The sequence below is a fragment of the Onthophagus taurus genome, chromosome 2 (assembly GCF_036711975.1).
Source record: "Onthophagus taurus isolate NC chromosome 2, IU_Otau_3.0, whole genome shotgun sequence".
Lineage (NCBI taxonomy): Eukaryota > Metazoa > Arthropoda > Insecta > Coleoptera > Scarabaeidae > Onthophagus > Onthophagus taurus.
Window position 1 is genome coordinate 10891687 of NC_091967.1, and position 27903 is coordinate 10919589.

Consider the following 27903-nt stretch of genomic DNA (forward strand, 5'->3'; position numbering starts at 1 on the left):
ATACAGCCGGCAAAAACTGTCTTCAGTGAAAGTTTCGCGTGCTTACTTCAGAGTCAGTCGATTGGGGACTGAGGTGTCATCCGCATCTATACTAAGTACGCGATTCAACGCACGATATGTCGCCAAGTATGAAGTGTTTTGATGTGATCGAACGTGTTGTGCCGCTGAAAACTTCTTGGCGTGGATTATTCACAATCTTTTTGTAAGTTATTTTTCTATTTAAGTATTTTCTTTAAGTTTAAGGCGGACAACTTTTTATTACCGGCAAAAAATTTTTATAATGATTTTATTTAAATTTATACCGTAAATTTAAATCGTAACACGTAACCCTTCGTTGCCCAAACATATATCGCATTTGGTTTGCAAATCTTCTAAAGAGAAACGTCGAAATAGAGTTAATCTACAATTGTGTAACTTTGTGCTCATCATCAAGTGACGAATCTTAACTTTCAAACTGGTCATATTATAAAATTTCAATTCACATGGTGGGTTGATACACAAAATATAAATGCTTATAAATATTTAAAAATTTACATAAATCAAGGATAATACTCGATCACGAATCCTACAGTTTTTCAATTTTTCCTACCTTGCTACTATATAACCATAATAAATTGTAAGTTTGAATCATGCAAAGGTCATCTACATGAATTTAATGAAAATAATATATAAAATGAATACGACCTTTTCTTATGACCTTAACCCTTTTAGGAGTACGAAAAGAGACTTTACTGATACATAATGTTTAAAAATACATAAATTTTTTGCAATTTTTGGCGAATAATCCATTTGGTTTAAGAGATTTATAAAGATAATCATTTATGAGTAAACAATGAGTTGCATTTTTCCTTTGTCATCATGTTACTGCAATATAAATAATAATATTAAAATAATCAAATTTCTTCTTTTACATTTAAAAGTTGATAAATCATCTTGGATTATTAAGCATTTTTAAATTGATTTTGCCGACTCATTTAACGACAGGTCGGAAGAGAATTGGTCCGAGCGAAAAGTGAATTTTTCCCAACGGAGAAAGTAAAGAATGCGGTTCCAAGCAAATGCAAACAAACGACCTCTGAGTATTGGTCACGCAATAAATTATTATGTAATTGTAATGATGTACCGAGTTTGGTTTCTACATCTATAGTCTTGCTGCAATTCAAATGCCGCACCTGACCTACTAACCCGGTTATTTATGGGTGTTGTTATACTTATAAAACTTTATAAATACTGATGTTATATTAACATCATTGTAAGTAAAATAACTTGCACTTCCTAAAGTTATTATTTCCTCGGTAGTTTTAACTTTTACTTCAAAATAGGAAATGACATACTTATACGAGTATGGTACTTTGCCTTTTCAAATTCTTCTGGATGATTTCAATTGTGATCCAGGTTTGACCCAGGTTAAAGAAAAATAAATATTTGAAAGCTTGGCATTTAAGTAAAGAAACTCATTTCTGGTGTAATTGTTACTGGTGTTTGGTTATATTATGAGAACGGTTAAAGTATAATCCTCCCTAACATTGTCCACAATCCAGTACCTTGCGTACCACTTTCTTTGCTGGTATTCTCTTCATCTCAGTTTTTGGGCTTTAATCCACGTTGATAGTTCTGGTCCTTCCTGCAGTTCTCTTATCTCGTAGTTCATCAATTGTCTCCATTCTGCCAGATTTGTATCAAATTTTGGCCCATACATCTTTCGTAAGATCTTTCTTTCAAACTTGTTTAATAACTCTTGGTGAAGATTATTGAGTGTCCATGTTTTAGACCTATAGTTTACTACAGAGCGTCTTGTACAGCGTCCTTCACTTATTAGCAGACCCAGTTCAGTTTAATTTTAAACTCCTCCGGCAGAAGGTTGCCTATTTTACATTGACACTTGATTTCTTCCACTGCAGATCTTATCAGCTTTCGTATCTTTAGTGGTATTTGGAACTCTTCGAGCATTTTCTAAGTTTCTTATCGTTTTACTCTATGATAATTAATTTTTCATTTCTCTATAATTTGTCTTAATATGAATATCTGGTCAACGGTGAATCGAGGACTTGTAAAACCAGCCTGCAAATCTCTTATGATCGTTTCTGCCATTGGAATTAGCCGCCTATGGATCATCTGCATGAATATTTTGTACATAACCACAAGCAAGGTTATTCCTCTATAGTTCGAGCAAATCAGCTTCTCCTCCTTTTTGAATACAAGGCAAATTATGCCGCTTTTCCATTCTCTACGGAACTTTTCCGTCTTCCATATTTCCTTAAACTATTTATGCATGGCCTTCGATGTTTCATGCTAGAAGTAGTAGAATCGATCACTGGTGAAGACAGAAACTTGCAAACTGAGTCAAAAGTGAGGTTAAGGAGGTAAAAAAGTGTGTATATTTCTTAATTTCAATCTATGAGAGTTTTCAACACCATCAATGAAATTTATGAACTTTATATCAACCAAAGCTGCAAAATACACTTTAATGGTTAATATTGACAGTACTGCATACATAAAGACCCTATAATTGAGAACAGAGACGCAATACCGGTTCTCCTAGGAGTCTTGCGACATTTCCTAGCTGCTTGAGAAATACTTTTTGTAATCTTTATTAGTTTTGCCCTCTTCATTTGGATGAATCCATACAATGTAGCTACTGCATTAATGTCTATCATGTTATAAAAAACCACTATTATCTTCTTGTAAAACTCTGTACATAATTCGTATTCTTATTACAAAGATTATTTAATATAGGTTTTAATAAAATAGGAACAAAAGATTTTATTGTTTTCTAATTAGAAATTATATTTTTATTCTTATAAGAAGGAATAAAAGGAAAGTATACATTCTATTCAAGTTACTTTGTTATATAATATCCTACTTCCAGAACTATTAATCATTTTATTGTAATCTAATTAATATTGTTAAAACTATAACAGTTTGTGCTACTTACATGTCGATTTATAAAAAATACTGTGTCAAGCTGCTTTCGTTTCTTTTCCTGTAACTATCGTCGATACACCTACTTAGGATTCCAAGAAAAAGAAAATGCGTAACAGATTCAAGATTTATTTCTAAAATTGTAAACGAATATAAACATGTGTATTATTCGTTACATATTAACTTACTTATTGATATTTTCTTAGAGTTAAATATTAAATAAGTGACAAACTAAAATATATATTCGATACAAAATATCATTATAAGATAATTTTTTGAAGAGATAACTAATATAGATTATCCCATACAAAATATTAGATACTTTTCATTTAATGGCTGTACAGTTAATTTCAGAAAATACTAGAAAAGATTAATCGCTATTGTTAGAAAAGTAAAGAATCGATACTGAAATGGCATGGGCGTTACAATTTTGAAACGACCCCATTCTACGGGTGCAATAAAATTTTAACGGCCTGATAAAGCCATGGAAACATAGACCAATTACTGTTACCTTGACTCTTATTACAAGAGCGTGCATTTTCAAGGACATTAAAAAAACACAACCGACATTTAAACGCATTGTTTTGGAAGGAATAAATTTAAAAGATTTAGTTAAGGTAGGGAATTTCCTGGCTATCATGACATTCTTATCACGTAGATCTCTTTTAACTTATTGTCAATGAGCATAATAATAAGGCTTATCCCATATTCATGAGACCACGGTATAATGCTCAGATTATAGAAACATTTTGAAAAAAATAAGTGGCGTTAAAAAATAAAACACTTTTGTTTCGTGCACGAAATTACTTCCTCTTCATTAATTAAGAAATGAAGAACCAAACAATGAAAGTGTTTGAATAAAAAAAATAATAAAGCTGTCATATCAAATCAACATAAATTCTTTACACTTTCTGATTTGCTTATTTATGATGACTCAAATTAATAATTTACATATGATGATGGGTGGCATTGAAATTCTAGACTTGCTTTAACATTAAACTTTATTATAAAGAGAGAAGAACAAAACGTCACATCACTTGATGACGATTAGATCAATTAACGTTAAGCTGCGGATATGCATCCTGTGTCTGTGTGAGTGTGTTGAAGAAACGAGGTTGTTGCATTGACCTTGAATCGACGCTTATAATAGAACTTAACGACACTCTCAAACAAATGTTATGTAAGCAGTAGTACAGTAAATTTATTTGTAGACTTGTCATCTCCATTTTTACTCTTCGATTTACATTGTTGTTTTTTTATATTATAAAGCAAGGTTATCGACTCCAACCAATCTACAGCGTCAATGAAAGCAATTCAAATCATTCATAATCAGGGATTAATCATCATTGCAAATTAATTATTTATGTTGATTGGAGATAATCAAATCAATTATATATCATTCAGACTGTTTATGTATAACGTTTTATTTATTACTTTTACGAAACGTGCTTTGTGCATTAATGTTTTAATAATTCCCAACATTGTCCAATAATAATTAATAATTCTAAGGAAGATAATCTATTTTTAAACAACCAATTGTTTTAGTTCCCAGAAAGAGTTACGTAAATGTGCACGATGTAAAGGTTTTAAGAACATTGTGGGAGCATTACACGAAATGTCGAGGTTTTATCTTGTTTCTTTTATTCTAGCTGGTTGATTGACCCAATTTTCTTAACAGGTTAAATTATTGTCAGATTTATGGCATAATATCAAAAAGAACAAAAATTATACAAAGAAGAGGAATTTTGAATTTATTTTGGAATCTCTCTGCCTTTCTTCTGCCTTCTATCTAATGTATATATTTTGCAAAATCTGAAACAACCCAAAAAGGAATTACTTTTGCGTTTTTTGTAATAATTTTTGCAATCCCAAAGCACATTATCCCATTTTTTTTTCTTTTTGTTCAATCCTGTATTTCTTTTTTCATTTTTAAACACATTGCCTTAATTTTTTATTGACATAAAAATAAAATAAAACAACGAAAACCCAAGGTGAGTTTGGTGACCTCTTACTGGCTTAACATATTAATTGAGCCAGAAAGGACATAAAGAGAAATCAGAAAAAGCTAATAAAGCAATAAGAATATAAAACGAAACTTGACGAAGTTAATAAGAAGGCAGAATAAACCAGGAAGCAGCAAAATCGTTTGGATTCTTTTTGAATTCTTTAATTATATTTTTTTTCAATTTTTACTACAAGAAGAGCGCTTTGACTTTTTATGCCTCGTTTCTGAACAATAAATGTTTATAAAATAATAAAATTTAGCTTATTACCTTATGAACAAGATTATTGGCGATTTCATACCATTTTTCAAGCAGAAGTTCATAAACCTACAATCAAAGAGGTTTTAAGCCTCAGCAAAAGGGATCTAAGGACGCTCTTAGGTTTCCTGACCCTCAATGCGCCCCTATAATACCACCTCTTGCACATTGGACAAGCTGAGATTTTCGGTAAAGCTCTTTTGACACCTATCGACATAAAGGAATAAGACCTTGGAGCAATACTAAGGTTCATTAAGGATCTGCATTTGTCTTAAACTTTTGGAGGGCTTAAGTTACAATAGATCTTATAGAGTAGCCGCTCCCCTCTCGTCACCAATAATAATAAGTTAAGAAAGTCAGAAACAAGCTTGTGTCCCTTGAGGTTGGGTTGATAATTTTGAGAAGTCAAAAAGATCCAAAACAATAAACAATGATCGTCTACGATTAATGACAGTATTTCCTGGACGAGGTTGTATCTTTATGTGAATAACTCTAAAATGATGCGTCTAATCAAAAATTTCTAAGAATGAAAATGATTTTAAAATGAAATAGGCTTTTAGAATCAGTTGTAATTTTAAGGGTTAATAAAAAAGTTTTAAGAAAATAACCTTTATGGACACTCTGTAGCATTGATCCTGTAGTTGCATGGTTTAAAAAGTGATCTTAAACGATTTCTCATGATAACATTGAGAATCATTTTAACTCTAGTATTTGTGATTAAAATTATGCCACAACTGTATAAGGAAGGAGAAGCAACAACAATGCTTGGCAATAAGGTAAATGAGAGAAAATCCAATAAAGGCAGAAATTGTCAGAATGAGATTTGGCTTCATTCTGTTTTATATTTAATATAAATAATTGAAGAAATCGATAAGAATCCTAAGGGAATTCACAAAGAAGGTTAGATAATAAAAAATATTTGGCTTAAAATTTATTTCGAAAAATGACTTACTTTAAATAATTGAATGTAGATTTCTTCAAATCTGCATAAAGCAGTCTTATAACTTGAGTTTACATGGTTATGAAGTGTTAAAAAAATCTTTATTGTGTTTCTTTTTCGTATATTTGATACAACCATATGATACAAAAGATCTTTAAAGTATGACGTCAACGGATGGAGTTGGAAAAACCATGTCGTTGATACTCAGACCAACGGAAATACCGTACCATAATAAATTCACCCAACATGGTGCTGAATTCACCTATCTACTTATTGCTTATAACACACTCTAATTATTGTTGATATAAAGAAGCAATTAAGATTACTTTGAAAAATACTATCTTCGTCCAGTTTTGTTTGATTGCACTGTACATATAAATTTGATATCACCTTACAAATTGAAACCTTACAAATTTTATGCAAATTAAAGAGTGGTAATAAGAGAACTGTTATCGTTATACGATTTGCTTTGGTTTCGCGTTTTTTAAAATGTAACAGAGGCGACGCGACGGTGGCGTCGTCGACGTCTGCTACAGCACATAGTAATCGTCTAGTCCAGAAAGAAAGTATTGAGCAGACCCGAACTTATCCGAAGCGCACACCCGCCTCTCCCGAACATTACCGGTGAATCAAAGTTATTTTCTGTGCACGCCGTCTGTTAGTCATGTGACCTCTCACGTTACTTATACACTATCGCGTCGTTCCGTTCCATTCCCCTGTCCTATCGGCGTGGTTCGTATTATAACTCTTTTTTCGCGTTTTCATTCGGCATCCGATCCACCCGCACACACGGCGCCGCAAAAAATACAGTGCCGCATTAAAAAAATTAATAAATTATCGTTTTCAATTTCGACGTGCTTATAGCTTAAATTTAAAGCTACTTACATTACAATCACCAGCATCCCCGGTGCCCGGAATCAGTGTCTGTGATCTTATTTAAATAATTATTTAATAGCCACATGTAAGTACCCACTTGAGAATTCTACTTATATCAAGTATATTTTTTATTATCTAGATTATTCTGTGTATACGTTTCAATCATTTTAATCGCCCAAAAAAATAATTAATTTTTTATGGTAGCATTAATTAAAAATTGGCTAATTAGCAAGATGATTCATGTAGACACGTTTGTACACCTTAACCCAATTTCCCGTACACGTTTTTAAATAACCGTGTGGGTGGAAGAACAAACTTCGCTTTTACTTTTAAATATTCCTTTTGAATTGGTTTTAATGCCTATTTCTATCCAAGATTGACTCCCACCTGAAACACATTGATGATGTAATAGATAACAGTGATGTTTGTACATTGAGACCGCGTGGGCACGGATTGTGTCATTCGGTGTGCAATTAACTCCTAAAGCATTAACCTGAACAATAATGATTTAAATTTTTTATATAATATTTATTAATATCACCTCTTGATTCTTTTTATTGCTATTTCTAAAGTCAAAAAAAAGATTCTTTTGCAAAAACTATTATTTAATTTCGCTTTATAGCAAAGAATATAAAAGAAAAGTTGGTCTCCACAACTCTAGGATATGCTTACAGCTAATATAGCTCCAGCATAAAGATCATGTAGAAACAGCGATTTAAGATTTCTTATAATTTAAGAGAATGAGTTAAAATTATTACATATTTTGAATGAAATGTATAATCGTACGGTAGGTTGGACTCCCCATGTTATTGTAATGCCCGGATGTAAAAGTCCCCTTACCCTAGTAAATCTGCCGCTATTTAACAGTTACCACCATATGCTGCTAGATCTAGATCAACACAAAGACACCTTTTTAAACTTTTTTTATTTAAATCTACTTACCCATATCTAACATGGTGTGTCCAAAACATAAAATATTTTATTACGCTAGTGTTTTCTAGAATCGCGTCTAGTAAGAGAAAAAATATTATTGCGAACTGTTTTCCAAAAACGTAAACGTTTGCGATTTAATGAGCATTTTGTGTATTAAGTTCACGTACTATTTGTATTCAAAAATCTAAACATTACTTTGTGGTGTGGTGGCGCAATTTCCATCAATTTGAAATGGATTACTAGAACGATTAAAAATATTCCATAATGGTAGCGCGGTGAATACAAATTCATGTTTGTGAAAAACAAATCTTAGCCTAAAGCAATGTTTTCAAGGTTTATTTGAAACTAAAATTAAAAAATATATATTATATTATCTTCCTCATCAATAAGAATTCTAAAGTGTTCATGAATTATTATTAACTAATAAGTATTTGCAATTTAAATGAAAAAATTGATCATTTGCTATCGGCAGTGTATCTTAGATTATTATCGTCCCATATCTCACTACAATGTCGTCGTTCTTGAGTTATCTGGCTATGCTTTACATCACACCTGACACATAAGGAAGGCAGATAAAGCCACAGGTTGATCATTTACCGTATCTGTTGCTTCTTTTCTTTGTTGGTACGTTGTATGTTTTTGGGAGGTAGCCATTTAGAGCACGATTTAGCCCAATAACTTCTTTCGTTTTTGTGGATCTCTAGAAAAGAAGCGAATTACTACCTCTTTATACATGAAAAATCTCGATACAAGGAGAAAAGTTAACTTTCTTTAACAATTTTGACTTACAATTAGATGTGGTGGCTCGTAAATTTAATGATATTAATAATTAATTTCTAATTATTAAATGATTGAGTCTAGTATTATTTTCTATATTCATCTATTATTATCAAAATAAAACTTCATGTATCAGTATTCAGTATTATTGGCTGTTCCTGTCTAGTTTTGTTAGTTTATGGCATCTTTTTTGTCTTTATGGTAGTGTTTCGCTATGGCTAATTCTGCTCCTATAAACATCCTCCTTTTTATGGAAGAAGTTTCAGTTTTTACATTTTGTGGTTTATTGTTTAAGTAGTTGAGTTGTGGGTTCACTCGCATCAGAAACAGAAATAGGCAGATAAATCTATCTCTCTTCAGTTTGTTTCTTCCATGTCGGACTTTACCGCTGCATGCTGTTTTTAGTGTTGTAGGAATTACTACTCTTTTTGATGTTCCAGATAACAGATATGTCATTACTATATTGGACCCATAACTATGTTATTCAGTGACTACTACCAACGATGCGTAATTTTGTAATGGTGTTCTGCAAAAATTTCGAAACCTCCTCGAATTGTTTCAAAACACTTCAATTTTACTGAAATAAAATGATGACAAAAAGGCTCCGCCAATTAATTTCCCAAAATAAAGGGTAATAAAACCTTGGCAAAATGAGTATCCTGCTGCTCAAAGGCCTGTTATTCATAACCACCTTAATCTATCCATTACCTTTTTTACGTTTCATTATATTTCCATTTACGTAAGGATGGGTTTTTATGCACGGAAACTTATGGACATTTCTGTCGATAGACTTTCAGATGGACGAGGTTTGTTTCAACAGAACAAATAGCTAACGTAACAATTGAATTTTTGGGCACCGTTTTCGAAAATCTAATTTTCGAATTCTGATGTTAATTGGCTGTGGTTTGAACCAGTTGGAGTATTTTTTGTGGTGAGCCGCTAAGGATAACGTTACGCTAACCATCCAGAGACGATTGAGGCCTTGAAACACGAAATCTCAGTTGGCATTCATGAAATTCAAGCCCAAACAGTCGAAAAAGTACTTGAAAATTGGGTTGCTCTGATAACGTACTGTAAGGCTAGTCGTGGCAGTCATTTAAATAATGTTGTCTCATTTTTAAATGTAAATGTTCCATCTTTCTAATAAAACCATACTTTTGAAAAAATATTCATTACTTTTCGTTTTATACCGGATTCAAATTCCATACGTTAGATGTCTCATCCTTTATTTGTCGTTAACAGCGACTTGAGAGTTTTTTGAATACTTGGATAGCGTTCAAAAATTCTACACGTGCAAAAACGATAACTTTTGATCTAAATATGTCTTGCGGAAATGATACTTTAAACGGTGAAATGATGCTTTATTTGATCACATGCATAGTTTTTTTTACATGTTATTTAGTATTTTGTACAGACTAATATTTTGACCACAGCAATCCATACTCCCCCATGGAAAGAGTTGCATACATATATATTAAAAAAATATTTTGGCACATCATAAACTTATAATATTATTACATATTACTTTTCAGGTTTAATAGAAAAACCTTGTCTTTAACTGTATGGAAATATAGATATTGGCACCTCATCCAAAAAGTATAAAAAATCATTGATCTAACGCTTCTTCCTTAGCTGAATCCTGCCCATCTCGTTTCTTGGTCTATTTTTGCATAACGGTTACAGTCCATTTTGAAGGCATTTTCGACAGATTATATATTTTCTCACAGTCTCCTGATGCACCAACGAAATGTTATAAGAGCCAATTTATACGTATATGTCAAAGAAATCTTACGTATCTCGATTAACACGTTGACTGCCATGAGAAGCGTAACTTGATGCACGGCAAAATTTCCACAACTACCAGGATAAGCACCAGTTGATTCTCATGCCTATTTAATTTTACATTGTTCCGGCCAGAATGGATAGACTTTCAGTGACTATTGCGACAGTCAACATGTTAATCAGAAAGTATATATCTTAATTAAGTAGAATTGATTGTATTGATTTTTTGTCAATATTATTTTCCACAAAACACAGTATATAAAAAGTGGTCAATCGATGCACAAATTAAATCAATCTGTTGTCCAGAGAAAACTATATGATTGATATATTTATTTTTAATTACGTAATTGCTGTAGTTATGAAAATTAGTTTACTAATTTGCATATAAAAATTCAGCGAAATGATGCTTAAATTAACATACGCACCAATAAATGAAAATTTATCGTTATGTTTGTTAGACAATTAGAGCGTGTAGAAAAGTGCAAGTAAATTAATTAAACCATAAAAGGATTGGAAATTATTTATAGTATGTAATGTCATAGGTTCGCTTCTATAATAAATTATTTCCCTTTTACTACATTTTAATCACTTGAAACATGTATGTTATTATTTACATTTAAATCGTTTAACGGTTACATCACTTCAAAAAGTAACAAAGTAGGTATTGTTTTCTAATACTGTATTCTTGTTTGATAAGAATGTTGTTTTGGAATACGATATGTTTGAAAAGCTCATAAATAATTGTAAAATGAGTATCGTTAAACTCGAAAGAGTTACAAATTGGTTAGGATAGTATTACTTTGAGAAGTTGTTAGTTCTGACGGCATTTTGAGCGTCCTCCAATCCCGGACACACGCGAGGACATTGATTTTCCCTTTTACCTTCTTTGGGACGTGATAGTTTTATTTCCCATTTTCCCGGAAGTCTGCGACATTCAGCCAAGGTGCACTCATCCTGGCGCATTTTCAATGTAAATGAGTCTAAAATCGTCTATTTATAGACGGACTATCTTTAAATATTTGGCGATGAGTATTTAAAATAAAATATATTACACATTTCATCATTAATAGAATAAAATAAGTATTACTACACGGCGGTTTTACTACACGATAACGTCAGCTGTAAGTTTAAATGCCAGAGGGAGCATATATGCTGTCAGTTAAAACTCGTAACCGAAGTAATAAAACCGCTTAACAACCCAATGTAACGTGCATTTGATGTAAACAAACGTACTGTTTCAATCGATATACATTCGTGTGGGAGAAACATGAAGTGCTAAAAGATGGTTGTAATGAATATATTGAGTTTTCTGCACAAAGTAAACTCAAATGAAGTGGACTACTTCATCAGGGAAAAGCTGCTGTGTAGCCAGTGGAGCAAACGCACAACTTCAGCCCCTTTTTAGGTTGAGATTGGGTAATCAATAAGTGGGACAAATACGAAGGCCTGAATGAGTGCCTCGATTGCGAAGCTGCTACTAAAAGAAACCTTTCAATAAAGAAAATAAAAAGAAATATTAATGAGAATCTATTTTGCGAATAGTTTTTTTTTAATAAAATTAATTAGAAAATTATTGGAAATTAAATAATAATAGTCTAAAGATGTACGGCTAAATCCGAAATTTTCTAGTTTTAGTTCAATGTAAAATATGCAACAATCAAACCTTGAATAACAACTAAAACAAGAAGTAACACTAATATTAGAACTAACTCTAGACCTAAAACGAGAAACATTCGGGTTTACCAGTCTTAAAAGATGTACAGCTAAACCCGAATGTTGCTAGTTCTAATCTAGTGTTAGTTATAGTTGTTATTCAGCGCTGGATTATAGAACAACTTGGGGAATAACCCGAGTTAGATTCTATTTATAAGCGTTAACATTTATATTTAAATATTGCATTAAATAGATGATATTAACAGTATGACTGAAAATTATTTTGTCCATTCTAAGGAAATCTGTTATATCGAGGATTTATTGTATTAGGAAAAGTATTCAAATTGATTAAATTATCCATTAGCAAGCTTTGTTTAAGTCAATTAAATAAAACAAAATTTTTTCTCCTCTTTCTTGCTATTTATTTTATTATGCTTCTAAATCGATTTCGAGGAAACAATCCTCATCTTCAGTAGAATTGTCAGTTTAGTTGAAAAAATATATTAATCATCAAATTTAACACATCTTCCAAATTTAACTTCATCTTTTTTATCCAAACTTGAAAATTTCTTACTTTAATAATTGAACAAATATAATAGAATATCAAATTCAAAACCAAAAGTTAAAATACACTTAAAACAAAATCCAAAATAATATAAAACAAAACACGCGTTTACGTTAAAAATGTTTTCATTTTTTCGTATCTTTTGTCAAATGTAAACGCGTGTTTTGTTTTATATTATTTTGTTTTGTTCAATTATTAAAGTAAGAAATTTTCAAGTTTGGATAAAAAAAATGAAGTTAAATTTGGAAGATGTGTTAAATTTGATGATTAATATATTTTTTCAACTAAACTGACAATTCTACTGAAGATGAGGATTGTTTCCTCGAAATCGATTTAGAAGCATAATAAACTAAATAGCAAGAAAGAGGAAAATTTTGTTTTATTTAATTGACTTAAAGTATTCAAAGTTTATTGATTTTCATACATTTCTATGTAATGAAGGTTGAACTAAATCATATATTGAAAATAAACAATTTCCCAAAATACTGCAAAATGGATGGACAATTCGAAATGTCGTAACGTTTCATTGGTTATAGAACAAGTTGAACTTTAATTTTGGTGCAATGCCAGCTAATCTAATTACATTTTCTTGATTAACTGCATCTTGTGACCTAGGAATTTATTAAAGGTTAGTTAATTAATCTTAATATAACAACAAGTAAGCGACAAAGTTAAAATTGTCCTACAAACCAACAGTACAAGGTAATGAAAATCTTTATTGTTAATGGGAACTTTTAATTGGTTATAAAACTTGAACTCTTGTTTATGGCAAAAAAGGATTGTATAACTATAAAAAATTGTTTTTATTATATATCGTGAAATTGACACATATTAAAGAAATTCGGTTACTAAAAAACGTTGATTTTTTCAATTACACACTAAAACATCGTTCGGTAATACTCCTATAACATTACTTTACGACCTTGGTTAGGATCATGTCATTTCAATGTCATTTCCTGTGATGTTTGACCTTAGCTTAATTGAGTAAACTTCTTCATTTCCTAAATCGGTCGTTTTTATATCCAAAATAAAACAAAATAAGTATTTTTATTAATGCTTAATAAATTCTTTCGAAAAAATGTATTGAGCAAATATTACGCAACTGAGTAAATAAATTGTTAAATCAACTTTTTTTTTGTAATGGATGTTATATTAATAAGATACTTTTTGGGTGTTAAATTTTTACGTTTCAAAGAACAATATTTGCTTAGTTTATTAGTGTCTATAGAATTTTCGGTATTATTAAGACTTGGAATCTTACGATAATTTATAAAAATTACAACCGGTAACTAAACCGAGAGTATTAAGGAGCCAACTTGTGTGGTATCAAACGGAGATTAGATAACAATCATAAATCGTAAATCGAAATGGTTGTTGATATAGAAGCGACAGGTCTCAATATTATAGTAAATAATTTTTTTTTAACTTAGACATGTGATCCAATCTTTTTCACATTGTATTGTTTCTTGGAATTTTTATTAAATTGCTATAATTGTATTTGTAATCAAAGGAATCAACTCGTTTACAGCATTGAACGTTTAAAAAATATTATTCAAAGAAATGTTCAAAAAGGAAAAATACGTTAGATGCATTTTTCAAAACGAGTGTTATTAATTGGCCATATTTTTCTTGTTCTTGGATGAATCACATTGATACCCGGTTAAAAAGAACTTCTTTGTTCCATTTGAAACGGTTAACTAGAATATCTCACCAGCTTTCAAAAACAAATTGCAACAATTTATCCATATTACCCACATTTTTTTAAGCCGTGCGAAATAGGTTTAATCTGTTAAGAAATTTTAATCTGTATAACGGAATGAGAGCGTTTTCATTCAAATTTTGCATCGCCTTTCAAAACTCGTTTTAGGTTATTTTAGATATCTTTGTAATACTCCTTTAATCCTTTGGTATGTTTAAGGTGCAAGTTTTGTTGGAAATGTATACATCGAATACATTTCATCGCATATTGTTATCCTACTTCTATCAAAAAATTGGATTTCATTGTGATTCTTAATACCATCGTTTGATATCGACATGTTTATAACTCGATTCTGACTTCTCAATGAGTCTGCCAAAGATGATAAACCAAATTTTTTATTGTGAGAAAAGAAGCCGTTTAATCACGTTTCAAAAAATAATCTTTATTCATTATAAAGAAGTGAAGATTTATTGCCATGATCATAGAGCCAAAAATAAAATTTATTTGTTTTTGGGTTTCAATTGTTAGTCATGGAGATCTACCTCGTTATTGTCTGGCTTCAGCGGTACAAAACCTTTTAAATTAAATAACTGGATTAATATTCAAGTTTTTTTGCAACGAAGTTATATTATATTCTATTTATAATTTAGGGTATTCTCTATATGTTTACAATGTTTTATTATTCTCATTTTCAATAATAGTTTTGTAGTACAACTTTTATTCTTTCTATCAAAACAATAAAATTGTTTCATTTTCATTTTCCCAACTAGAAAAATTATCCTGACAGTTTCACTTGCGTAATTTTTCTTTCGCTCTGTGCTTTATACCGACTTTTCCCCTGAGCAAAGTATTACCCAACATTTTCGATACACTTTCACGAATAGCATCGATTGCCAATTTCTATTTTTATTTTTACGTTTCTCTGACAACCTCCTTCTTCCCGCCGACTTTATTTATTAGTGTTCTATATAATTTTTAAAGCCTAACGATGATTTAATAACCGACACTTCCTTATTTCACCTCACATTAGCTATAAGTGTAAAATAAGTGTTATGCAACTGCACTCCTACTTTGTGCAGTCTTAGTTTGCGTCAAAATGTGCAAGGTGCTTTTGTTCACGCACTGTTTAACATGAAATTTTATAAAAGAACGATGTTATTGTTATGTAGAGAAATGCAATCAAGTTTAATCAAGAACATTTCATAATATTTTTTTAATTATTTTTGATGTTAGGTAAATTTAAAATATAGGAAAGGACTTTGAACTTTATAAAGTTGTTTTGTTTTTGGTGAGTTAACCGTATAGATAACAAATCTGATAATAAATGCGTTAGTACATACAATTTATCATTAATGTATGTGAACACAGACAAGTTAATACAATAAGCTGTAAGATTAAATTTATTGGAAAATTATGAAATTTTTTACACATTTTCCTCCACCTTTAAAATCAAGTAAATTGAAGTAATTTCAAGTTATACATCCACTTAAAATTATAGACTTTAACGACCTACTTCAATATTGGACTCATTCCAAAAGTTGTTTGGATGGTCAATGTTTCTTTTTATGACTGTTATACAAATGTTTTCAATATGAGAAGATCTGTTGATGGATTACTTAATTGCTGATTTTTATTAAGAATTTTCAGACTTAATTTTTATACTTATAAAGTATAAATTTTAATTTGTAACAATTAAAATAATTTGCATAGCCTTTTGTTTATGGAAATGTATAAATGTGTGTGTTAATGATTGGTCTGCATTGCAGTCAAGGTCTCAACAAACGTCTAGCGAGCAAGTACACATAGAGAACTCGAACCCCATTATGCAATTCAAACAATGAGACAGAAGTGGCGTACGATCGCATTTATGTTTACCGATAACTCAATTATTCTCTGTTGTGACATGTGGAACGTGACCATTTTTCATCACTTAGCCCATTACCTGAACTTTGAATGTGTCACGCTTTTTCGATACCTAATTACATGTATGGTTTGGTTTCCACAAAACACAATTACGTTAATTGAAATTAATAATTCTAGAAAGCTTTATTTCATACATTTAATCTCTGTAATGTGTTTGTTTTGGTAGACGAAATAAAATGGTTGTTTCCAGTAAATAATGATCTAAAGATGGTGATTTATCTTATCATTAACTAAACATTGATTTTGATATACAATACCAATTTGTGCTTTTATATTATGTGTTATTAGAATCGGTCGTAATGACGTGGTATTTGCTTCCTCTTATAAACGGTTGACCGTAAATGTTGGTTCTAAATGAGCGGGTATAAAGGCGTGAAAGTAGTTTACGTAACGAATGAATGCCATTTCAGGATTCGTTGTTTTGCGAAATACTCATTGTCTTAACTGGTTGAGGATCTTTTAAAAATGTAAACATTAAAACTTATGTTGAAAAAACTTTGATTAATATCTATGACGAATATTCTGATTTATATTTCGTAGTATATGTTCACATATAAGTGTTAATCATAAACATTCGCAATATTTCGCAATAAAAATACAGATATCGTAAAAATATTTTCTGAGCTACAACGTTGCCAAAATTTGGATTATTATTTATGCATCAATGAGAGCAAAAGAGAAAGGGACCAATATTGTTAAGAATAAAATTTGCTATAACTTTTGTTCTAAGAGTTTTTTTTATAACATGCTCCGTTTCCCGAGTGTTACTATTACAACTTGAAGAAGCAACTTTTTATCCTATTTTCATATTTTGACGATATCTATGCATCTGAGAGCAAAAGTACGAGAGAGCAATATTGTTAAGAATAAAATTTGCTACAACTTTTGTTCTAACAGTTTTTTGTAATATGCTCCGATTCCCAAGTGTTACCATTAACATCTAGTAAAACAACGAAGTTCATAAAATTTTCATATTTTCGTACTTTTCTCGATATTGATGCATCTGTGAGTAAAACAGAAAGAGAGCAATGTTGTTAAAAATAAAATTTCCTACAACTTTTGTTCAAAAAGTTTTTTTATATTATGCTCCGTTTCCCGAGTGTTACCATTAACTACTTGAAAAAGCAACAAATTCATTCACTTTTCAAATTTTCATACTTTTCTCGGTATTGACTCATCTCAGTGCAAAAGTGTGGGAGAACAATATTCTTAAGAATTAAATTTGCTACAACTTTTGTTCTAAAAGTTTTTTTGTATTAAGCTTCGTTTCCAGAATGTTAACATTAACTACTTGAAAAAGCAGCAAATTCATTCACTTTTCAATTTTTCATACTTTTCTCGATATTGACGCATCTGAGTGCAAAGGTGTAAGAGAGCAATATTCTTAAGAATAAAATTTGCTACAACTTTTTTTCTAAAAGTTTTTTTATGTTATGCTCCAAATTCCGAGTGTTACCATTAACATCTTGTAAATAGGGTGTTCCATTTAAGAAAACAAAGTTGACCCATTTTCCGGAAAAACTGAAAGCGATAAAAATTTCCAATTCCCCATAACCAAACCACATTTACCATAATTTAGCATATTTTACGATCACAATATGTAGATACGTTCAAATCGTCAATGTTAATGATTCGATTGTCACATTTAGGAAAATCACTTTACGAATAATTCAATTTGCACATTTCGTAGATATATTGTTGATATAACACAATCAAGGCAATGCCACACCAATTCTAACGTTGTCGCAAACTATTTTTTGGCAATACGTCTATGTAAATACGAAGGTCGTCCAAACGTTACAAAGCCATTTTCTTTCAACATATCGACTATTTGTAACTGTGGTTGTTATAAAACCAGCAATTCACCGATTAACATTTTCTCTAACCAAAGAAAGCTTTTTTTATTGATAGTTTCATTATCGTACTTATCTAATTAATATTATTGAGGTGTTTAAACTTACGTAATAAGATTTTTAAGAACGTCGAAAGTTGCGTATGACGATCTTTTGAGAAAGTACAATTGCTTACAACAATTTGATGAGTTCAATGATTAGTCACGTCCACTCGCTTGTCCATAGAATTTGTTATATCACCTTTTATCATCAGCGCACATATTGAAGACGATGTTTTGTATATGTACGATAATTACTCGGTTATAACGAATTTTCAATTTTCAATTTTCAATTGAGAGTGAAACTTTGGAATTATGTAAGTTATAGATTATTGTGGATGCTACCGGTAATTAACTTCACTTACATAAGCTAAGTATTTATGTAGAAAATGTAAAAAGCTGTGAATATATGATATTTTTTCCTTTACGTCATCGAGAGATTATTTAGGATTAATTATCTTGTGCACGCGTAGTCTGGATTAGTTATACTATTTTTAGAGATTAATATAAAAAGAATTAGCTAATTACATTAAAATTTGTAGATAAATTCAGTAATTAAATTTATTAAAGTAATTTGATGAATTAAATAGATTGTTGGTTTTGTTTATATGATTATTATTTTAAATTAAGAAAGTTATATTAAACAGGTGTGTTAATGATTTTGTTTTTTATCGTAAAACCGAGTAATTTTCCAATTACAAGAAAGTAAAATCTGGAACATAAATGTATCTCGTTAATAAAATATATTGTGGAGTATCAAACGCAAACACAGATAATGGTTTAATTATTACAGTTGAATATCAATTAGTTGCATAGTTTTAATTGTCATTTCCGATTACTCGCTTTATTGGTATAACATTAACAATATTGCAAATTGTTAATTCAACCGCTAATTGATTGTATCTTTATTGGTTGTTATCCGTCAAGCAATTATTATTTCTTTTATACACATAATAAGTTATTATTATGTATTTTAATTCAATCATCATTAATAATGTAGGGTTGATGCCCAAATTTTCTACATTAATAGCTTAAATGTCATAACCATTGTTACAAAGAACAATAACTGACTGTCTCAAAAATGTTATTTGCTTCAATCCAAAGTAATTTATAGGTTTAAACAAAAATGTGAGACAAAAAGATTATGATTTCTTTCCAGAATCCGACGAGAAATCACTATAAAGAGAAATTTCTAGATATTTGCTGGAAGTATAAAAGTGATTTCTTAGGTTCATGGAGACATTATCAATGCTTTGAAAGATGGCGTAAAAGATTCACTACGAGTATCATGATATTTCACAACATAGAGTTGAAAGGAACTTAAAAAAATAGAGTGATTCAAGAAATAAGAAAGCAATACTTAGTACACTATAAAAGATGAGATCAGGAATTTTGAAGATAAGAAATTGCTGCGACGTGTACGTCAGTTATTGATCTGGATTAAATTATCTGGTTGAACTAAAAGTGTAAGAGTAGGTATGGCAGAGAGCAAAAAATTTGCGATGAAAATAGATTGATCAACACAAGGCTTTTAACTTAATAATAGATTAAGTGAACTGATCATCAGATTGCCAAAGGAAAGTGGAACGAAAGGAGAGGGTGAAAGAATGAGTAGAAGTGATGAAATTGGGTATTGTGACAATATGAAATCAAGAGGAGTTCATAAATTTGAAAGCCTTCCTTGTGAGGTTGATGAGAGGGGGGTCTCGTCATCTTGCTCCCAAGTACTTAACCTCTATAGACAGTTTAATTAGAGTTGTGTCGAGTATACAAAATGATAAACATGATTCGTACCTCACCTAAATCCCATTATCTTCTTACAATTAGTGCATCTTCCTCACACTCACTTTGGTCACATCAGCTAGCTCAGGAATCTCTCATAGATCAGAATGTCTCACAGATTGAGTTTCTGATACCTTCTGTGTTGCTCTCCAAAAACCTTCCTTCTGAGGTTGATGTAATCTTGGTCATATGCGCGACAACGAAAACCTACAGCCTTCATTTTGATACGCTACAAACCTTACGAAGGACTTAGCTGTTATTGCTCGAGCATATTTTAACAATACCTTGCCTTATGGCTGTATTCCACCAGTTAAAGAACTTTTTGTGGGTGATCAAAATCAGGTAATTTTCGGTAGACACTTAGTTTGCATTATGCTCAAGTACTTAACCTCTGCAGGCAGTTTAATTGGAGTTGTGTCGAATATACAAAATGAGATTATTTGTTACACCAACTCTGAATCGAATCAAGTGATTGATACATCCTGTCAAAAATCATTGGCATAGCCAATAACTCCTTGTAAACTCCTTATGGTATAGTACACTATCGACTAAGCTGATCGCAAAGTGAATTTGCGTAAACTTGTAGTGATTGCAATCGGAACTTTAACGATTTTAATGAAAAGAATTGAGATTAATTGGTAATTTTGCTTACCCACTTTAGATATAGAGTTGACTGATTTTATGCCAACTTCCCAGTATGCAGTGAAACGGTATCTAGTCCTGGCAGATTTTCTCTGGTGCAGTATTTGGTTTTCCACCGTATTTTCCGCAGATATCTTTTTTCATGCAGATTTCTCCTTTTGAATAGTTTGTCAAACTTTCAGTTTTTAATAGTTTTTCTCTTTAATTATTTTGATTCATGTATAAAGCCTGTAAAACTAATAATAATTTAGAGAAGAATAATTTAAGTTGTTTTCTTTAACTTGTTTTTGAAAGAATTCCCAATCGGAAGAAAAGGGTAATGTCGAATGCTACTAAAAAGGTTGTTAACATATTTTGTAAACAAGTTTTTGACGTCAGACTTCCTCGGAAATTTACCTCTTACCGATGTACAATTTTTAATCACGCCTAAATGACTTAACGAAAATGTTTGTGCGTGGTATCCCAGTATTGTGGTTTTTACGTAAATGTAAATCAATATGTATTTGGTGCGCTACATTAAAGTCAATCAAATTGTTAAATGACACCATTATACTTAACAATTTACTAACAAAAAGTACGTCACTTTGAACCATTAAGATCAATAATGTTAACGATATTTTTGAGTAAAATGTACTTGAAATCATTATAATTAATTACAAGGGAATTAAACGTTATCATATGTAATTTAAAATAATTAATTAACAATATAAAACAAAATTATTGTAGTATATACTTTTATTTTGAATAACAAATCTATTTTATTTATTTTTCATCTTAACCACGTGTAATATTAAGAAGACCTTAAACGTGAGTACGTGTTGAGACGCAAAATAGAATCTGTGTAATTTAATAATTCACTTTACGGCGATGTGTTTGTGCAGTTAAAGTTGCATTTAAATTAATGTATGCAAATAGATATTGAATACTGGTAGTGGTTAAATAAAACATTGTATACATTCTTTTGCGATTTATTTGTATACTTAGGTGGTGAATCTATAAAAGATTAAAAAAAATAATTTGTTTTATTCGCAATTTTGAATAGCAATTGTTTAGTCAAAAATTAACAACTTAGAATTTATACTTTAGACAACGGCTTAATCAAAAAGTTCGTGTTGTAACTTTTTACACAATCTGACTATTCTACTTTGAAAATTACCATTTGCAAATAGTAAAATTCCTTGAAAATTCACTTAATACCTACGCAATTTTTACTGTAAATATATTGTATAAACAAATTTTTAATAAAGGTAATTTTTGTTTACTGGTGGTGTAGGTTTTCCCTGGTAATAATTAACAGAGTCTAAATAGAAACTTGCTTCCTATTTAAACTTTCAATGTGCATCTTGATACTTTACACGAAAATAATATTTCTTTGAAAAAGTGTTTAGTATTTAGATAATAAAATTGTAAATACAAAATAATGAGCAAGCTTTCAACAAAACATGAACTATTTTTAAATTAAAGTTTCTTGTAAAAACTATTTTAATGAGTAATTTTTTAAAGAAAAACTTTCAATACGTTCCAACCAAGAATATTGTATCTCCATAGATCCATAAATCTTCTTAGTATTGAAATATGCATACACTATCAACACAATAGATCTGTTTTGGTTCAAAAGTTCTGTAGTTCCGAACAGTTCTGAACCTTTCCACGCATTCCCATTACATTTTATAGGTATGCGCAGAAAGGTTCAGAATTATTCGGAACTACAGAACTCTTGAACCAAAATAGGTCTAATAGGTTGGTAAGATAAATTCGGCTATTGTTCTAATAACCAGAAACAAGTTATACATTTTCGCAGGTGTGATACTAGATTGGGACAAAATTGTACAGTTTTATGGTTTTTATGCTTTTACAACAACAGGTTTTGAAATTTATTTGTACTAGAACTAGTAGTACAGTACTACTAGTTCTTATGCAGTTGTAATTGCTTAAAGCAAAATAAGGGATTGTAAACTGTGATGTTTGAAGAGTTATATATTAATGACGTTGACTTTGAGGCATGGCATGAATTACAAAACAATTGGGTTGGATTGGGTTAGATTGAGTTGGGTTGGGTTGGATTAATGTAGAGTTGGAAAGGTGGAACTTGATGGTATTCCTGAAATGTTTTAAAAATCAGAACCAGTGTATGATGTTGAATATGCAAATTGTAAAAGCCAAAAAGAATCGCCAAAAAAAGACCACAACAATTTTGTCAAAAGAATGTTTTTAAAAGTGAATACTCAAAAATCGTTTTCTGTTAAAGCTGCTGAGGGAAACACCTAAATAATACTTTTGCATCAAATAAAATAAGTCCTCAATGCTTAAAACCGATTTCAGAGGTCCATCATCAGCCAAATTGACAAACAAAAAAAAATTCTGAATATTAAGAACGTAGAAAAATATTCCATGCAAAGTAGATCTTATTATTCAAGTTATGCTGCATGACCCCTAAAACCATCACTATTTCTTTTGAAAACCCTTTTTTACTATTTTTTCTTCTCAAAAAGGTCTGGTGTTGAAATGAATTAATTTGGCGAACACGTTAAACTCGGGAATTAAACGAACTAGTTAGCACGAATCTAAAGATCACGATTTGTGCATCGCATTATATCATAAAGTATTAACACTTTGTACAATAGGGAGTGTATAATGCTTATTTAACGAGTAGCGTATGTGAGAATCATAGATAAAATCAATTACAAACATCAACATTTTCACTGGATTCTTAGAATTACTAAATATATCTCAACGATTAGATAAATAAATATTATTAATAGTATCATATGCCGATTATAAGTTTAGGACTTATCACTTTAAGAAATATTGTATTGATGTAATTTATATATAATTTTGTTATAGTTTGAATAAGATTGTGAAACCCTTAATAAGTCTCGTTTTAGACCTGTTAATTTATCAAATTTTGTATTTGTAGTCCAAATGTGTTTGTGGACTTCGAGCTGTCCTTCCATCTTTTCATTGAAATTCCAGGCGTTCGAGTATCTGCTGGTTTTCCCTCTAATATTATTCGTGGTATTCTGCCTTCATTCATCCTTTTCACTCTTCTTCCCCATCTTATCACATCTAGTATACGATATCGTTTCCTGATCCAGGAGAGTTCGCAACGTTTTTATTTTGACAAGTCTTACCATACTCTTTATTTTGCTCGTATACGCGAAGATTGTTAGAAACCACTGAATCAAATCCGAAGAGGCCGTCAATTTCAACCTGCTTAAATTGAAGTAAATTTAAATAAATATATATAAATGTTTGAATAGATGATTGAATATATTACGATGTACGAATATATAAACGATGTACAAAAGTCATTAAATTTGATGAATGTGTCTACTCGAGTTCTAACCAATCTATATGTTGTGACCGAGATTGTTTTGCGTTTTAAATACCAATTAATTGATTATTTTCGTTAATTAAAAAAATATAAAATATAATGATGCTTTTTGAACTTGAATTACTACAATTGTTTACAATTATTATAACTTGCCTTTGAAACTAAATTATAATTTATTACTTTTAAGAAAAACTCCTTGATATTTTTCACTTATATTTTTATTAAATGAAGATTCATGACGTGCATCATAAAAACTCACATAAATCAATCTTGTTTTCTATTTTATTCATATTTTCAAACTTATATGATAAATACAACTAAAAATACAAACTAACAATAAGTCACACACTTATTTGTTAATATCTTGTGTAATTACGATTTGAGTCAGATATTTACCGTGGGCTAAAATAAGGTATACACAAAGAATTTGAATTCAATTTTCTACTATTTATTTATATGTTTAGTATTCAATACGAATCATCGATTTAATCATGGTTGTTCGTTGAAAACAGCCAGAATCTGTTAATCCCCAGTTTACCAATTGACGACAATTTTTTTTTGTAATTGTTGGATAAAATATTAAGTGCAAAAAAATGTAATTGCAGTAAGAACATTAAATGTTTACTTTTTAATTATCTATTTCCTGGAAATTCCTGTCTACACGTGCACTTTGTTTTTGATGTTTATAGGCGTTAATAAGATCTTAAATCAAAATTTATCACCTCACCAGCGCACTTTTCCTAATTATGCCACGGAAAAATTAAATTTGGATGCGTCAGAGCTGGTGCGACGATTGTCGTACAAGGTTGCAGGCCGAAACCTGTTTCATTCATCAAACTCTATATAAATATTGTTTGACCGGCCGCTGGTCGGCATTATCAGTTTGGAAGTAGTGGCGATAAGTTTGGTGATACACACAACAGTTCCTAAACACACGATTTTTTTGGATTAAATTTCTTTTTCATTTTTTTTATATACGTTCTTAGAACATAGTTGATATTTTGTAAGGATTTAAAACTTTTTTGTTGCATGTTTTATTAATCGGTTATTTTCTCTTTTTATTTCAGATTTATTAAAATGGCATTAGTAGTAAGGTATATAGAAGATGTTAACAGATTTTTAAATAAATACCAAGGTAAGTTATTTTTCTTTTTTAATTATTTTAATCTTATTAAACATTTTGCCTGCTGCAATACATTTATTGCTTGATTATTTTTTTTTAATATTCAATTTTCAACACTTTTAATCAACAATTTTATAAAGGTAGGGTAAAACTTAACTCACCTTAAAATACATTTTTAAAATTTTTTATTTTATTCTTTAATTAATTATTTTATTTCATCGGTATCATTTTTTTATTTGTTACAGATACTAGAACAGCAGATTGGTTTTTAATGTCTAGCCCATTTTATACATTAGCAATTTGTTTATCATACGTGGTAGTGGTAAAGGTATGTTATTTTTTTCTTTTCTCAACTCGGAGTTCTAAAATCGGCGTGGATTTTTTTAGTATGTGGGGCCAAGGCTTATGGAAAATAGGAAACCCTTCCAATTAAAATATACCTTAATAGTGTACAATCTATTGCAAGTTCTATTTAGTACCTGGCTTTTTGTAAAGGTATGTATGTAACGGAAAAATTAATTAATAAGCATTGCAGACCAATAAAGAATTTAATTTCTTTTTATTGATTGCATGTGCAAGAATTTAAGATTTTTAATTTAACACATCGTTTGCTATCAATTTTTTCTTTGCATTTTTTTTATTTTAAAACTTATTTGTGACCTGGACTACGGAAAGGGGGTTTATGTGCGAAAATTTACTTTTATTTCTACGAAAAAAAAATCTAAAATTAAATTTTACATTTTGCGTTTCTAATTTAAAGACATTAAACTTTCGATGCAAATAACTCAGCCGCGAAGATAGTTGCGAAGCTGAGGTTAAGTTCATTGAAAAGACCGCACTATTTTAGAAAATTCAAAATCGACCTCTTGACACCTAAACTCCCTTTCCATAGTCCAGGTCACATTTATTCTTATATTAAGTTTTATCTGGCAACTTTGTACCACTTACATCCCACATATTTATATCATTCGCTAAAAAATAACTGGATTTTCGCTTAAATAAATATTTATTTGAAGTATTTACAAAAATAACACATTAATAAGTCCACTTTAATGTTTAATCGCAAATATTTACATATCACAATAATTCTACTTTAAAACTTTTTATGTACTTATGCAAAGTACCGAAATAACGGTTTTTATAATTTTTGAATAAATTATGTTTTGGTAACAAACGATGTGTGTTGGTTTCGTTAAAATACATCAGTGCTAAAAGTGTGGTTATTTTTTATCAGATAGGGATGGGTGGATGGTTGACTGGAAAGTATAATTGGAGATGTCAACCTGTAAATTATTCAACCGATCCTGAAACGATGGAAGTAAGTTTTAAGGATTACCTCAATACAAATTATAACAGTTTAAAAATAAATAATTTATTTTTTAGATGGTGTCCGCGTCTTGGTGGTATTTCATATCTAAGTTTACTGAATTTCTCGATACCGTAAGCTTCTAATTTTTATAATTTTTTTAATCTAACACATTTTTTTTTAGTTTTTCTTTGTGTTAAGAAAAAAGAATAATCACATCTCTACGCTTCACGTGATACATCACGGAGTCATGCCGATGTCCGTTTGGTTCGGAGTTAAATTTACCCCAGGTATTTTCCAACATTTTTTATTTCAAAATTTTCCTATCACAATGTCTTTTTTTGTAGGCGGTCACAGTACATTCTTCGGTTTCTTAAATACGTTTGTTCACATCGTTATGTACACCTACTACATGCTTAGTGCCTTTGGACCTAGTGTACAGAAATACTTATGGTGGAAAAAATACTTAACTACTTTACAAATGGTACAATTAAAAACAATAATAACACTAGAAAATCTAATTGTTTTAATTTTTTAGGTGCAATTTGTAGGAATAATGGTACATGCCTTCCAATTGTTGTTTACCAACTGCAACTACCCACGTGCCTTCGTCTGGTGGATCGGAATGCACGCAGTGATGTTCTTCTTCTTATTCAAAGAGTTCTACACACAATCATACATAGGAAAAGGTGGAAAACAAAAAGTCTCCGTCACTGCCACTAACGGACATGCCAACGGTTACGTCTTACAAAATGGTGAGACGAAACTGAAGAGTAATGGCCACATAGGGAACGGCGGCTCATCATCGCAAACCAGTGCCTCCGATTACTACATGAATAGTAATATTTCCAATGACCTACAGCAACGGTTGAAGAGCCAGTGATGGTTAATAAGAGCAAATTATTTACTACCGCGAAATTTTTTTGTATAGTTATAACTTGTAAATGAACAAATATTTTTTACTTAATTATTTGTAGATTATTAATTGTTAATGAAAAAAAAAAACGAACTAATAATAAATTTTACAAGATCATGTTGCTCAAAAACCGCATAATATAATAGCACACGCGCGACGCTGAGAGTATTTATGTACCATATAAATAATGTATTTAATTTTTTTTGTCAGGTGCAAATTTTGGAATTGATTTACTTCTTTGTAAACTTTTTGTATTTTGTATAATCATTTGAGTGTCTTTGTTGTGTGCTCGTAGGTGCTCATTCTTCCATCATCAGTCCACCATAAAATTAAAAAAAAAAGCCTTTTTGTTGTTATACCATATGCGGGAAGATGTATTATTATTATTCGATATGGTAATATATCACCTAGTACAATTTATTCCGTGGTTGAATATTGTAGGATTGTTATTAATCTTTTGTACATCATAGATTTTTAATGATACTGGTTATTGTTGTATTTTTTTTACATCCTGCGAAAATATTGATGAGAATAAATTATTTACGTTTTAATTGGATAATTCTTGTTTTTAAAATGAT

At 30.4% G+C, this 27903-nt stretch overlaps 2 protein-coding genes across 4 annotated transcripts in view; both read left to right on the forward strand.

Moving 5' to 3' along the window:
* The first annotated feature begins 58 nt into the window (after positions 1 to 58).
* LOC111425978 (very long chain fatty acid elongase AAEL008004-like) lies at positions 59 to 27876 on the forward strand. Of its 3 annotated transcripts, none has more exons than XM_071194236.1 (9): positions 59 to 202; positions 25048 to 25115; positions 25349 to 25431; positions 25491 to 25598; positions 26338 to 26421; positions 26487 to 26543; positions 26594 to 26699; positions 26757 to 26893; positions 26948 to 27876. In XM_071194236.1, exons 1-9 carry the CDS (start codon positions 117 to 119, stop codon positions 27290 to 27292), a joined length of 1074 nt encoding a protein of 357 aa, XP_071050337.1. In that variant the 5' UTR covers positions 59 to 116; the 3' UTR covers positions 27293 to 27876. The 3 variants fall into 3 exon arrangements, with proteins under 3 accessions (XP_071050337.1, XP_071050338.1, XP_022916067.2); XM_071194237.1 differs by lacking the exon at positions 59 to 202 and adding an exon at positions 6897 to 7084; XM_023060299.2 differs by lacking the exon at positions 59 to 202 and adding an exon at positions 24865 to 24983.
* The window catches only part of LOC111426018 (acyl-CoA-binding protein-like), a 76450-nt gene continuing 69760 nt past the window's right edge, over positions 21214 to 27903 (forward strand). Inside the window, exon 1 of the mRNA XM_071194240.1 lies at positions 21214 to 21220. The gene's annotated coding sequence lies outside the window, so the exon portion shown is untranslated. The remainder of the gene's footprint in view (positions 21221 to 27903) is intronic.

Excerpts from the sequence above, each read along its gene's own strand:
- LOC111425978 (XM_071194236.1), top strand. The coding sequence starts at position 117 with ATGTCGCCAAGTATGAAGTGTTTTGATGTGATCGAACGTGTTGTGCCG. Across the intron at positions 203-25,047 it reads GGATTATTCACAATCTTTTT|ATTTATTAAAATGGCATTAG; the intron begins GTAAGTTATTTT and ends TTTTTATTTCAG. Across the intron at positions 25,432-25,490 it reads CATACGTGGTAGTGGTAAAG|TATGTGGGGCCAAGGCTTAT; the intron begins GTATGTTATTTT and ends GGATTTTTTTAG.